This window comes from Embiotoca jacksoni, unplaced genomic scaffold, assembly GCF_022577435.1.
Source record: "Embiotoca jacksoni isolate LCO1_2020_lvr unplaced genomic scaffold, fEmbJac1.0.p SCAF_78, whole genome shotgun sequence".
NCBI classification, from domain to species: Eukaryota; Metazoa; Chordata; class Actinopteri; family Embiotocidae; genus Embiotoca; species Embiotoca jacksoni.
In genome coordinates this window covers 1,003,311-1,018,211 of record NW_027185434.1, presented here as the reverse complement: position 1 = coordinate 1,018,211, position 14,901 = coordinate 1,003,311, and the positions used below count along the sequence as shown (strand labels likewise).

The window sequence follows — 14,901 nt, the reverse complement described above, 5'->3', positions numbered from 1 at the left end:
TGAGATTAAAAAGTGTCTTTATTTATTTTGTCATTTGAATGAAGTGGTGGATCCGTCTGACTGACAGCCAACAAACAGCAGACAGGAAGTCAACATCTCAACTGATCAAGACTGAGGTCTCCATCCAAGACTGTGTTGCCATGACAACGCATTTCCACGCATCCATGGAAAAGTATGATCGATGAAACAATAAACCAGATGAGGCTCATTCCTGTTCTCAGAAATGTGACGACACCGAGAACTTTAGACTAAACCCAACCCGAACCAGGACTCTCAGGACAAACAGTCTCTTCCTGTTTGATCTAAATTCATGTCCTTGATCGTTTCTCCACAGCTGAGGCTCCTGGTGGATGTTACCTGAGTGTTGAAAGCAGCTCAGATCAGACCTGGTTTGTTTTTATAAAACTTGATGGTTGTGAATCAGAAGGAACTCAACAGTTTCTACAGAAGACAAATTAAATAACAAAACAGAACAAACAGCATTTAGAGATTTAGGGTCCTCGTGTATAAAACATTAGTTTTCAGGATGTTTGCTGGGACTCTTCAGTGTTTTAATGACAGTAACAAGGATGTGTGAAAGATGTGAAGCCTGCTGGTGGATGAGGAGAAGAAGGGGGCGGCATTGCTGCTCTCATGTCTGCTGCTGCTGCTGCTGCTGCTGCTGCTCCAGCATCACCTCACAGGTCCGGCCCAGTTCTCCCAGTTTGATCTTGGCATACTCAGCTCGGTTCAGGGCCATCTGACAGTCCTTCCTGGCTGAGTAGGTGGAGCCTTCGTGAGGCTGACCGGTGGCGACCTGGACAGAAGACAGGAGGATGAGCTGGAGTCTGCTGCTCTCAGAAGGAGGTAGTTATTGATCTGAAGAGCTGCTGTTGGATTGATGGAGAGGAGGAGTTTCTACATGAATGCAACACCCATTAATCACAACCACTCACCTGTGTGAGGTAGCGGATCTGGCTGCTCAGCTCGCTCTCCACGCGGCTCACTGAGCTCTGGAACTGGACCAGCTGTCTGTCCAGGAAGCTGGCGTTGTGTTTGTCTTTGGAGAGCTCCAGAACGATGTTACCTGGGAGAGGAAGCACATGACACCATGACATCATGACATCATGACACCATGACATCATGACATCATGACACGTTGACACCATGACACCATGACATCATGACACCATGACATCATGACACCATGACACGTTGACACCATGACACCATGACACCATGACATCATGACATCATGACACGTTGACACCATGACACCATGACATCATGACACCATGACATCATGACATCATGACACCATGACATCATGACACCATGACATCATGACACGTTGACACCATGACACCATGACACCATGACACGTTGACACCATGACATCATGACACCATGACACCATGACATCATGACACCATGACACCATGACATCATGACACGTTGACACCATGACACCATGACATCATGACACCATGACATCATGACACCATGACACGTTGACACCATGACACCATGACACCATGACATCATGACACCATGACATCATGACATCATGACACGTTGACACCATGACACCATGACATCATGACACCATGACATCATGACACCATGACACCATGACACGTTGACACCATGACATCATGACACCATGACACCATGACATCATGACACCATGACATCATGACACCATGACATCATGACACGTTGACACCATGACACCATGACATCATGACACGTTGACACCATGACATCATGACACCATGACATCATGACACCATGACATCATGACACCATGACATCACACTATACTGTGATGGAAGAAATAATTTACTGTTTACAGTGAGTCACAGACGGCACACAAACACACCGTTACTGAGACACTGAGAGACACTGAGGGAAGGTCCTCACAGATTGATTGACAGCTGTATCATTAGTTTGCAGACTCACCGGCGCACTGGAGGACCGTCCCGATCTCCTTCTCCACGTCCTCCAGAGACCTCAGCCGCTCGTTGGCCATCAGCTCTCCGAGGACACGTCCTGCTGCACCGAGACACTCCGAGACACACTAACACACTCCGAGACACACTAACACACTCAGAGACACAGAGACACACTCAGAGACACAGAGACACACCCAGAGACACACTCAGAGACACACTAACACACTCAGAGACACACTCAGAGACACACTAACACACTCAGAGACACAGAGACACACTCAGAGACACACTCAGAGACACAGAGACACACTCAGAGACACACTAACACACTCAGAGACACACTCAGAGACACACTAACACACTCAGAGACACACTCAGAGACACACTAACACACTCAGAGACACAGAGACACACTCAGAGACACACTCAGAGACACAGAGACACACTCAGAGACACACTAACACACTAACACACTCGGTGCACATGAGTATTTCTCTAGCGACTGAAGCACGCGCGCAGAGCGGCCGAGTCTAGACAACAACAAAGAGCGCTCTAAAACGACGTCACTCGGTCGCACAGCTGTGACGTTTGCGCTTGGCGGAGAGGCAAGATGGCTGCATCGTCTTGGCTGCATGGCCCATCTGCGATGCGACTAACGGAGGGTCTGGTGTCGGTTCTGAAGGAGCAGCGTCCGGAGTATCTTCCGGCTCTGTTGGCCAGCTACAGAGAACATGGCGTGTTCCCCACACAGGTGAGGCCGGGGGGAGGAGCCTGTTAGCCGCAGAGCTACCTGCCCATTAGCCTGTATGCTTTGTTGTCCACCGAGCGGAAGGGCTGAGGTCCAGCAGGACGTGTGGACCGGTACCGCTCACTTACTGTCCGGTAACACCAATGTCTGTCTCCGCAGGGCGCGAGCGCCGTCGGGGGTCTCGTGGGATTCAGTAATGCCAAACTGGGCTCGAGCAAGACCAGGTGAGAGATGACGTCAGAGAGTCCCGCAAGTGGTCCCGCTGGGATGTCGAGTCTCCTCTCAGAAAGAATCGGAACTTTTAACAGAACCTGCTGTCTTCAGGAGACAGGGGTGTAATAATAATAATAATAATAATAATAATAATAATAATAATAATAATAATAATAGATAGATAGATAATAGATAGATATAGATAATGATAGCTAGATAGATAGATAGATAGATAGATAGATAGATAATAGTTAATAGATACTTTATTAATCCCTCAGAGGGAAATTCTTATGTTACAGCAGCATAAAAAAATTGCACATTCTATACAATAAAATAAGATAAATAATATGAAATAAACTAAACAAAACAAAACCTAAACAACAGTGCAATGAATTAGAATAAAACAACATACAAAACAAAACGGCAGTGCAAGAGAGTTATTATAATTATAATTATAATAATAATGTGTTCATATTAAACCCAGAAAAGAAGCCAGTTGTTTAAACTAGAATCTGAAACTCGGTGATCAGAGAATAATGAACAAAAATGATGAATTAGATCAGATTTCCTTTATTCTCCACAGAGAGAAATAAGTTTACTCAGATCACCATGACAACAGACACACTCATTACATCATATTTAAATTAACCACATGACATCAGCTTTACTCTCCAGTGTTGATGGGAGAATTTAAATGTGAACCTCTGAAAACTTCCTCGAATGAATCCACATGAACGAAGACGAAGAAGAACGTTTGATCTGAAGGTGTGACAACGAGGTCTCTGTCTCGCTCTGTCTCTGTCTGTCTCTTTCTCCGTCTGTCTCTATGTCGCCATGTCTCAGGTTTGAGGGTCTGTGCCTGCTCTCCATGCTAGTTAAAGACAGCTCCAGTGATGTGTTCCAGCAGCAGTGTCTCTCCTGGCTGCGTTCTCTGCAGCAGGTCATCCAGGTGAGAAACATGCACATACATGTTGAACATGATGTTGTTTCTAAACATGCACATACATGTTGAACATCTCCAGGGTCCATGAGGAGGTTGTTGGAGGACCGAAACTATTCCACAGATATAAAAGCCTGTTTCTAAAGAGTAGTGACGCTGTGTCAAAATAGAAATAAAAACACAATGTGATGATTTACAGATCTCATAAAACTATATTTAATTGAAAATAGACCAAAAACACATTTTTCATTCAGATTCAACATTTGATATGTTGTCTTGTTTTATTTACATTTTACACAGTGTCTCAACTTTAATGGAAACACGTAAATACAAGTTGTTGAATAAATGAAAAAAATCCACAAAGAGAATTTTGTAAAGCAGAAACTCAGTGGACCTCTAAACATCCGGTACTTCTCTGAACATCCGGTACTTCTCTTCAGTCTCAGGCTCCCGTCCAGACCATCCAGCTGACGGTGAGCATCCTGAAGGACTTGCTGCAGTACTCGTCCCAGTTAGCAGAGCTGGCTCGGGAGGTTGGTCTCAACTGCATCTTGGGAATCCTGACGTCTCTGCTGGGCCTCAAGACGGAGGTGAGGGAGACACGGGGGTTGAAGGGGGACACTGTTTTGGTTCACCTGATACAACAGTGTCGGTCATTCTTCTCTTCGTATGAACTACATGCTGAATGTGTTGATGTGAAGTTATTTACCAGGAAGTTATTAACCAGGTAAAGAACTGTTAGTCTGTGTTTGTTCTCTGTCAGTGTGAGCTGGCAGCCATGGAGGCGATGAGCGCCTGTATGACCTTCTACCCTCGAGCCTGTGGATCCCTCAGGGTGAGACGCAGAACAGGAAGAGTTCTTTTAACAACCTTCACTTGTTGTGTTAACTTGAAAAATGTGTTTGATTTAAGTCTTTCTGACACAAACCTCTGGTGAAACCTGTCTGTCTGTTTGTCTTTCAGGACAAACTGGGAGCTTACTTCCTGTCCAAGATGGACAGCACCAACAGGAAGACACAGGAGGTTAGTCCCTGACAGACGAGTGAATCAGTGCTGAACATGCAGGTGTTTAGATGTGTGTCTGACGGTTGTGTGTCTTAACGGTTGTGTCTCTCCTCCCCTCAGATGGCCTGCCAGTGTTACGGCCGTCTGCCCTGTCTGGGCGGCCTGATGGACAGAGGCGTGGCTGGAGGCAGAGCTGAAGGCTGGACCAATCAGATTCACTGCCTAGTGGCCTCAGCCAATGGGCTGCTGGCTCAGATCTACCAAGGTTCAGAGACAGGTACTTGAGTGATGCTGCAGGTGGTGATGAACCCGCTGAACAGCGAGCTGGGTTCAGACATGATAGCGTACTGTCACATGTAAAAGTTTGGACACCCTGAACAAACAACCTCTGGAGGTTTTTAAAGAAGTTAATTCAACCACTGCAGCAACAACTCAGTAAAAATGTTACTGGCTTGTATTTCAGGAATGTTTTTTCTTTCATCAAATTACAAATGTGTATGAAATGTTTGGGTTTCTACTTGTGAAGCACTCAGAGCTTCGTTAACTCATGAGGCCTTGTTGGCGTCATGATGAAGCAGCTTGACCGAGAAGGTTGGAGTTCCTCCAGAGAACATGAATCAGAGCATGGATTAAACATAAAATATCTAACGTCAAGACAACATCAACCAAAAGATGTTTGGAGGAAAAAAGGAGACCAACTGTGAAAATATTCTGTTCTGTGGAACACATTTTATATCAGTGACCTCAGGATGCAGATGACCTGCATCAATTCTTATTAAAAAAAATATGTCTAGCATTTAATAAATCAAGTCCACCTCTTTGATAACTCAGATGACATCATGAACTGTGATTTTCACTGGAATTTTTTTCCTGTTCATATCTCTCCTTCGTAGCTGAACACAATAAAACCTGAATCCTGCAGCTCCACCTCTGAAACCAGCAGTGAGCTGTAGGTGTAGTGGACCTGCTGACCGACACTAGAGGGCGCTGGTGCACGTTCAGTCTGTATTATGTGGTGATGAATGTTGGTTGGCTGTTTGCTCATCAGAGATGTCGCCTGCAGACCCTGTTGGAGCGGTTTCTTTTTCTGTGTATCTCTACATGTGAACTGTGTTCTGATGGTCCGGTCTGCTACTGCTTCCTGTCTGCTGTCTCAGATGGAGCGGTTCAGTACCAGGGTCCAGGGGTGGAACTGGCCTTCCCTCACCTCCACCCGACTGATCCTCTGCTGCTGCTGCAGCTGCAGCACCGATACACTGCTGTGTGTCTGGCACTGAAACACACACTCAGGTAACACACACACACACACAGGTAACACACACACACTCAAGTAACACACACACACACACACACACACACACACACACACTCAGGGAACACACACACAGTGTATGTCCCAATGAGACGCCTGTCCTGCTGTCCTCTGTGTTGGTTGTCTGTCCAGGCCGTCCCTCCCTGCATTTAAAGATATCAGTGAAGTTAAACAGTGTACGTAGTGCAGCTGCTTCTCAGTGCAGCGTGCAGCAGAACATGATGGAGGTTCTGGTTCTGGTTCCTTCATGTGTCCACTGTGTTGCTGTCTGTCCATCAGAGTGGATCCTGCTTCAGCTGTACGTCTGCCTGTCAGACCTGTTCTCAACCTGGTGTGTCGAGGCCTCGCTGTCAGCTGCAAGAGCATCGTGAGCACACACACACACACACACACACGAATCATGAATGAGTGGACCGTCAGACTAATAGTACTGATCCGGTCTGACTTTGTGTGTCAGAATTTAACAGGAGATGGAAGTGTTCGTCTGCTGGTCCTCCCCATCATCCACACCAACACCCTGGAGGTCCTGTCAGCTCTGATCACAGCGTGAGTACACACGCATGTGTATCATTATGAAGACTGACATGTGTGATCTGCTGACTGTGTATGTGTGTGTGTGTGTGCGTTCCAGGGTGCGTAGCGGCATGGTCCAGTACGCTGCAGTCCTCCAGAGGCTGTTCTCTCAGACCCTGTCAGCCTGGAGTCCTCTTCCTGAAGCCAGCGTGGGGCAGCAGAGAGCCTACAGGTAACTGACCCACCTGACCTGATGAGGGGGTGTTATATATAGTGTATATATATACTATATATATGTATATGTTATATATATATATATATATATATGTATGTGTTATCACAGCCTCTCTGTCTCTCTCTCTGTCTGTGTGTCTCTGTTTCTGTCTGTCTCTGTGTGTCTTCGTCTTTGTCTCCATCTAGCTCGGTGCGGGTGTTGGTGTACAGAACCGTAGAGCTGTGGGTCCAGGTAGCCGGAGCATCTGCCTGCATCCTCCAGGGAAGTCCCGGCCACTCCGAGCTGCTGTTTAACCACCTGGTTGGTGACATCACACCTGGAGCAGAGTCTGTCAAGGTGTGTTCACCTCACCTTCAGTTGTTCATGAAAGTTATTGGATGGAACTGTAGTTCAGAAACATTTTCTGTTTCTTATCAATCAGAGCAGGGACTGAGCATTATGAATGTGGGCAGATCTTTTATTGATAAGCAGTATCTGTGTTGGTGGAAGGAGCTGACTCTGTCCCTCTGTCTTTGTCTCTCTGTCCCTCTGGGTGGTCCTGGTGTCCAGCTTCGGGTGGGTCTGTCAGCTGACGTGGTTCCTGGAGGCAAGCCGGGTCCTCGGAGGACGAAGCAGTTGGTGATAGCAGACACAGTCGGTCCATCACTTCAGAGGAAAGGAGACCTCCTGGCCAATCAGGACACCTGTCTGTCAGCCCTCAGAGGTTAGGTCCTCAGTGTTTATCTGTCTGCTGTCCTTCTGCTGCTGCAGTATAATCTCATGTTATTTCTCCACAGCTCTCAGACAGATCATCCAGACCAGCGGTACTCTGCTGAAGGACGATATACACAAGGTATGTCATCTGATTTCACTCTGAACTACTGAACCACTGCTGAACAGTCCAGCAGAGTGAAGTAGTCTCTTCCTTCAGCTGCTGCTGTGACTGTTCATAAATCTCTCCCAGGACTGGATGAGGGTTTATTCTCTCCTGCTGATGTACACCATGTTAACGTTGTCCTGTCAGATGTTGTCCTGTCAGATGGATGTCCTGATGTCTTCATCATGTTGCATCATGTGTCATTTTCCTGGACAGTAAACAGTGATTGTCATCTTCTGCTGTGTGTCCGTGTCCTTGCAGCGCCTCCATGATGTGGTGCTGCCGTTGTGTGTGCGTCTGCAGCAGCAGCAGTCCAGCAGCAGTACTGCATGTGAACCAGCAGGGGGCGTCAGTGGGCAGTACAGCAGTGCGCTGACCCGAAGAGAGCTCTACAGGTACGACTGTCACTCACCTCAGCAGTGGACAGAGACAGGTGTGTGTGTCGGCTCCTTCACACTGCATTACTATCTAGATATGATTTATATGTACAGAGACGGAAATAATTATTTGATCTCTTGCCGATTTTGTAAGTTTGCCCACTGATAAAGAAATGAACGGTCTATAATTGTAATGGAGGTTTATTTTAACAGAGACAGAATATCCCCCCCAAAAAATCCAGAAAATCACATCATATAAAAGTTAGAAATTGATTTGCATTTGATTGTGTGAAATAAGTATTGGATCTCCTCAGTCTGGGGCTCCATGGAGATCTGGTCTGGTGGGGTATCGATGATCATGAGGAAGGTGAGGGATCAGACCAGAACTAAAAGGAGGAACTTGTTCATGATCTCCAGACAGCTGGGACCACAGTCACCATGGAAACCATCGGTAACACACGACGCCGTCATGGATTAAGATCCTGCAGCGCTGCGAGGTTCCCCGGCTCAAGAAGACACATGGACAGTACCGGGACATCTTGGGGGACGACCTCCTTCCCTCAGCCGGGACACTGAAGACGGGTCGTGGACGGGTCTTCAGCACCACAATGACCCAAAACATACGGCGAGGCAACAAAGGAGCGGCTCAAGAAGAAGCACATGAAGGTCATGGAGAGGTCGAGCCGGTCTCCGGACCTTCATCCCAGAGAACATCTGAGGAGGGAGCTGAAGCTTCCTGTTGCCGAGCAACAGCCTGGAAACCTGAAGGATTTGGAGGATCTGCAAAGAGGAGTGAACAACATCCCTCCTGAGATGTTCAAACCTGGAGACCAACTACCAGAAACGTCTGATCTCTGACCTCTGACCTCGCCAACAACGCTTTCTGCACCAAGTACTGAGTCATGTTCTGCTACAGGATCAAATACTTATTTCACACAATCAGATGCAAATCAATTTATAACTTTTATATGATGTGATTTTCTGGATTTTTTTTTTAATATTCTGTCTTATAAAAAAAACCTCCATTATAATTATAACGTTCATTTCTTTGTCAGTGAACAAACTTACAAAATCGGCAAGAGATCAAATAATTATTTCCTTCACTGTGTGATAAACTTCAGCTCTGACTGGATCTTCCCTCATGTTCTGTCTGGTTCTGGTTCTGGTTCTTCAGGCTGCTGCTGGCTCTGGTTCTGGTCCCGTCTCCCTGCTGGCCTCCACCTCTGACTTGTGCTGTGTCCATCCTCAGCAAGGGACGCACGGACCGCAACCTCCAGGTGATGCTCTGAAGGACACACACACACACACACACACACACACACACACACAAACACACACTCACAAACTAACACACAGGGATGTGAGCGGAGCATTACTGACCCCCCCCCCCCCCCCCCCCCCAGGTGTCTTCCTTCTGTGCGGAGGCAATGACCATCTGTAACTCTGCCCTCCACCCTCGGACTCCCTCCATCGCCCTCCCTTTACCCCCCCTGACCCTGAAGCCCCCTCCCGCTCCGGTCCTACCCCCCTCCCAGGGACCGGGCCCCGGGCTCACTCTGCCCACCCTTCTAGGAGGCACGGCCGGTCCCCCCTTCCCCACCCGCCACTCTCTGGGCCTTGGCCCCGCCTCCCTGCTGGGCTCTTTGGAGAACCACCTGTCCCTGGTTCCGGGTCTGCCGGGCCAGGCCCCGACTCCCGGAGACATGATCCTGTCTCCTCACGCCCACCACCAGGCGGACCCGGCGGGTCTGGGCCCTGCAGAGGGGCAGAGGCCCGTGTTCGTGCGCTACGACAAAGAGGAGGCGGACGACGTGGAGATCTCTCTGGCCAGCGATTCGGACGACAGCGTGGTCATCGTTCCTCCGGGGATGCTCCACATGGAGAACCAGCAGGACGACCCGCCGCTCAACTCTCAGAACCTGCTGTCTGCTGCAGCGGGCGGCGCCGCGGTGACGCTAACGGGAGGAGAGTCCATCTCCATGGTAACCACCACGGCAGCAACAAGCACCATCGACGGGGCCTCGCTCCCCAACGACCTGGCCACCTCCTCCCCCCTCCTCACCACATCCACCGCCCCCATCAACTCCTTTCCCCCCTCCAGCGCCTCGGTGGTCTCCCTGGTTCCGCCCTTAACCTCCAGCAGCCTCACGGCGCCCCCCAGTGGTCTGGGGGACTCTCTGCCTGGCCGGCCGCAGCTCCAGCAGATGCTGATGCAGCCCTCCGCTGCGGGACAGCCCCCCCCCATGGGTCTCCCCCTTCAGATGCACCAGCTGCAGAACCAGCTGAGTCAGCAGGGACGACACCACCACCCCCACCCCCCTCCACCCGCCAGCAACGAGGACTCAGCCGTCATCAACATCAACAGCACTGACGAGGAGGAAGAAGACGAGGAGGACATGGAGGATGATGAGGAGCTGGAGGAAGAGGAGGAGGGCATGGACGAGGAGGACGAAGAGGAGGAGGTGAGCGATCTAGCTGAGGATGAGTTTTATGATGGGGAGGAGTATGAGGAATATGATGAAGAAGAGGGAGAAGAGCTGGAGGAGGAGGAGGAAGAGGAGGAGGAAGGAGAAATCCCTCCACTGGAAGGAGCAGAGGACAAAGCAGGAGAGGTGGGGGTGGAGGAGGGGAGGGTGCTGCGGGAAGCGGTGGATGAAGGAGGGATGTCGGGCTTCAGGGTGGAGGGAGACGCAGAGGGAGGCATCGAGGAGGTCCACACCAACAGGGCTTTGTTCGGAGAGGACCGGAGGAAGGTGCAGGAGGTGGAGAGCATCGGGGTGCTGGAGGAGGCACGGGAAGGAGAGAGGGAGGATGGGGTGGGGGAGGACGACAGCGACAGGATGGATGATCCCACCATGCCTCAGATCCTGTGTGTCACTGGAGGAGCTCTGGAGGACAGGGAGGAGGCTGAGGAGGAGGTTGGGGGGCGAGGAGCGGGAGGAGGAGGGCTGCAGGAGGAGGAGAGATCCTGGGAGCAAAGAGACAAGGAGGGGGACCCTACAGGAGGAGGACAGGAGGACAGAGGAGGACAGGAGGACACCAGTCAGAGACAACAGGTACGTCCTTCAGTCTGTCTGGAGAACATCTTGACTTGAGACATGACAGAGACATGAAGACAGACAGAGAGACATGAAGACAGACAGAGACATGAAGACAGACAGACATGAAGCCAGACAGACATGAAAACAGAGACATGAAGCCAGACAGAGACATGAAGACAGAGACATGAAGACAGATGGACAGAGACATGAAGACAGACAGACAGACAGAACAACAGCTTTTAAAGCCAACAGCTGATCTGTGACTGTCGACCTCAGCAGGAAGAGGCGGAGCAACCTGAGGAGGTCAGTGTGAAGGAGGAGCAGCTGGCAGACGGTCCAAAAGGAGGTGCTGCAGACCCTGAAACCTCTACACGCTGCAACACGGACCAACCCAAGGACACGGACGCTGACAAGAGACACACTGAGGAGACGGAAGGAGGAGGGGGAGGAGGAGAGAGTGATGGAGAGGAAGAGAGAGGAGTGAAGAGGAAAAGAGAGGAGGCGCACATGGAGGAAGAAGCAGAGCAGAGTCCTGAGAAGAAGAAGGTAAGAAGAGTGAAACATGATCATGTTTATAGAAGACACAAGAACCCAGAGACAGAGACATGTCCCCCCGACTCTGTCCCCCCTGAGTCTATCCTCTCTGAGTCTGTTCCCTCCTGAGTGTGTCCCCCTCTAACAGCTGTGTCTGTCTTGCAGCTTGATGATGATGTCATGGCGTCCATGTTGGCTGATTTCGTGGCCTGCCCCCCCGATGATGAAGACGGAGCCTCGGGATCGAACCGCTCATAAACACAAACATGCCAACCTGAACTTGTGTGATGGAGGTTTCCATGGTTACGGCAGTTATCATTGAACACGTCTTTTTTTTTTAATATTTGTGGATATAAAAATCCCCCCCCCATCAGTAGACAACAGTCGCTGTTCGGCTGTCTGAAGTTTGTGTGAAACCTTTATGCTCTTTTTCTTTTGTCATCCGTTTCATAATCTTTGTTATGAAAAAGAATATAAAAATTCATGAGCGTCCATGACATCATTCTTTATGAGATTTACTTCCAAGATCAAACCTGCAGTTACAGCCGGTCATCAGTTCATGGTTCTACTACCACGTTCTTCATTTTATTAATATTAGAGACTCCTGCTGTTCCACATGACCAACATGAAGTCAGTCCGGAGGTGTCAGCACATACGGCAGGCTGTGAACACCACGACTCTCCGAGCCGTTCATGAATCTGCAGCAGGAAGTAGAAGAAACACAACAAGATCAGTTTCCTGCAAGAATGTGACGTCTGAAACCTGAAACCTGAAACCTGAAACATGAAACTTGAAACCTGAAACATGAAACTTGAAACCTGAAACATGAAACTTGAAACATGAAACCTGAAACCTGAAACATGAAACCTGAAACTTGAAACCTGAAACCTGAAACATGAAACCTGAAACTTGAAACATGAAACCTGAAACTTGAAACCTGAAACATGAAACTTAATGTGTTCCTGAACTTCAACTTCAATGTAGTTTTCATAGTTGCTCTGTAACATGGTTCTTATCTGATTATCAGATACTGATCAGCACTACTTCCCTCTTTCAGCTCTCTGTGTGTGTGGAGGAGGGGGGGGGGGAGGGGAGGTTACACAAATAAACTTGAGGGCAGATGTAACCGAGTTCAGAGATTCAGACTGCAGCAGAGACCTGATCCAGCAGAGTTGTGAGAGGACTTTAAACAGTGGAGAGTCAGAGATCATCAAACAGGAAAACAGGTGAGGAGGTGATCTGTGAACAGGTGAGGAGGTGATCTGTGAACAGGTGAGGAGGTGATCTGTGAACAGGTGAGGAGGTGATCTGTGAACAGGTGAGGAGGTGATCTGTGAACAGGTGATCCTGTGTTTTCTTAGTTTCTTATCTTCGGACTCCTACAGACTTCATTTATAGTTAACTGAACTCGATAAGCTCCCAGGTTTACACGCCTGTTGTCCTGGTAACCGTGTAAAAGGACTTGATATTGTAAAGATGCTGATGAGCCTGAAGGCTCCGACTCACCTGTTGAATGTTTGTACCTGCAGACCAACACTCAGGTGAGGAGGGTCTGTCAGAGCAGGAGGAGCACATCGGGTGACTGACTTTGTGATGAGGTCATCAGCAGAATGTTTCCGCCTCGCTGTTAATGTGGTTTGCTTTATTTTTGTTTACATTTGCAAATCATCACATTGATTTTATTTACATTTGATCTCAACTTCTTTGTAAACATGGTTAAATCGCGTGTCGTGTTTGATCTTGTTTCACGTTAGACTGATATGAATTTACTTTGTTTTAACGCGTTTCATTAAATTAAATTAAACTTTCTGATGAATCAAACTCAGTCTGCTGAACGGAGGTTTTATTAACATGTAGACGTGCACATGTATGATCACCTGTCGTCATGCAGTCAGAGTCTCGTTTCAGTGTTCCTGCTGAAACCTTCCGTATCACCTGATCACCTCACCTGGAACATTAAACACGGTTATCAGGTGATCTGCTGCTGGTCACGTATGTTGTCTCCATCTCTTCATCTGCAATGTTGTGTTTACGGTTCTATTCAAATGAAGCAGGAAGTTCATATCAGCTGGAGAACAACAGCTGTTTGTTGACACCGAGGTCATGTGACGTGGCGCTGCATCCATCCGTTTTCTTTTTATGCTTTATGATGGCTGGAAGGTGGAGTCACTAAGAGAGTCAGTGTTACAATGAAGCTCCTCCTCCTCTTCCTCCTCCTCCTTCTCCTCTTCCTCCTCCTCCTCATCCTCCTCCTCTTCCTTCTCCTCCTCCTTCTCCTCTTCCTCCTCCTCCCCTTCCCCTCCCACCTACCCTCCCCCCCTCCCACCTCTACCTCCACCTCTACCCTCCCACCTCCACCATTTCACCCTATAACCTCCACCCTCCCACCTCCAACATTTCACCCTATAACCCCCACCCTCCCACCTCCACCATTTCACCCCAGAACCTCCACCCTCCCACCTCCACCCTTCATCCTCCACCATTCCACCTCCAAATCAACCTCTCCCTTTGTGTGTCCTCAGATGGAGGTCTACACTGTAACCGTAGCAACAGGTACCTCAGAGTATTCAGGTACCAACAACTACATCTATGTGACACTGGTGGGGGAGGCAGGGGAGAGTGAGCGCACCCTGCTGGACAACCCTGGACTGGACTTCTGTCGAGGAGCAGTGAGTGTGTGTGTGTGTGTGTGTGTGTGTGTGTGTGTCCACTGGTACTGACTGATGGTACATGTATGATCATGATGTAACGAAGCTGCAGATATCTGATGAATCAGTTCAGGAACAAAACAGGAAGTGAAACAGTGTCAGACTTATCTGCAGCCATGAAGACGATGGTGAGCTTCTTCCTCTCTCTGCCCGTCAGGTGGACCAGTACAAGGTGAGCAGCTTTTCCCCTTTGGGCCCACTGCTGCTGGTCCGACTGGAGAAACAGAGGTACTGGGTGGAGGACAACTGGTTCTGTCGCTACGTCAGTGTGGAGCCTCCAGGTGGACACGAGGTTCTGACCTTCCCCTGTTACCGCTGGTTCATCGGAGACGGCCAGCTGGAGATCAGAGAGGGAACAGGTAGGACCCAGATCACCTGTAGAAACTGATCCAGCAGCAGCTGGTACTGTGATGTGAACGCAGAGCCGGACATGAAGGATCCTGTTCTGACCCCCCCCCTCCCTTTTTGGTAGTAAAAGTCCACCT

The 14,901-nt window shown here is 49.0% G+C and overlaps 3 protein-coding genes across 8 annotated transcripts in view; 2 read left to right on the top strand and 1 right to left on the bottom strand.

Moving 5' to 3' along the window:
• Window positions 1-2,464, bottom strand: med11 (mediator complex subunit 11). Its single transcript, XM_069177872.1, has 3 exons — window positions 1,942-2,464; window positions 936-1,066; window positions 1-796 (listed from the first exon to the last, which is right to left on the bottom strand). Exons 1-3 carry the CDS (start codon window positions 2,009-2,011, stop codon window positions 632-634), a joined length of 366 nt encoding a protein of 121 aa, XP_069033973.1. The 5' UTR covers window positions 2,012-2,464; the 3' UTR covers window positions 1-631.
• Window positions 2,465-2,503: 39 nt separating this feature from the next.
• Window positions 2,504-12,205, top strand: pelp1 (proline, glutamate and leucine rich protein 1). 2 transcript variants are annotated; one of them, XM_069177860.1, is made up of 19 exons: window positions 2,504-2,685; window positions 2,842-2,906; window positions 3,739-3,844; window positions 4,276-4,425; window positions 4,599-4,670; window positions 4,799-4,858; window positions 4,961-5,117; window positions 5,998-6,130; window positions 6,432-6,519; window positions 6,610-6,698; window positions 6,784-6,897; window positions 7,086-7,236; window positions 7,450-7,603; window positions 7,677-7,732; window positions 8,018-8,151; window positions 9,308-9,410; window positions 9,537-11,189; window positions 11,454-11,720; window positions 11,874-12,205. In XM_069177860.1, exons 1-19 carry the CDS (start codon window positions 2,545-2,547, stop codon window positions 11,964-11,966), a joined length of 3,786 nt encoding a protein of 1,261 aa, XP_069033961.1. In that variant the 5' UTR covers window positions 2,504-2,544; the 3' UTR covers window positions 11,967-12,205. The 2 variants fall into 2 exon arrangements, with proteins under 2 accessions (XP_069033961.1, XP_069033960.1); XM_069177859.1 differs by having other exon boundaries at window positions 2,505-2,685; window positions 11,451-11,720.
• A 75-nt stretch (window positions 12,206-12,280) lies between these two features.
• alox12 (arachidonate 12-lipoxygenase) overlaps window positions 12,281-14,901 on the top strand; it is a 9,839-nt gene continuing 7,218 nt past the window's right edge. For 4 of the 5 annotated variants that reach the window (XM_069177861.1, XM_069177864.1, XM_069177863.1 and 1 more), the window contains exons 1-3: window positions 12,281-13,049; window positions 14,231-14,377; window positions 14,574-14,775. In XM_069177861.1, coding sequence (XP_069033962.1) covers window positions 14,231-14,377; window positions 14,574-14,775 — 349 coding nt within the window. In that variant the 5' untranslated portion in view covers window positions 12,281-13,049. The remainder of the gene's footprint in view (window positions 13,050-14,230; window positions 14,378-14,573; window positions 14,776-14,901) is intronic. The other variant, XM_069177862.1, reaches the window with a different exon arrangement.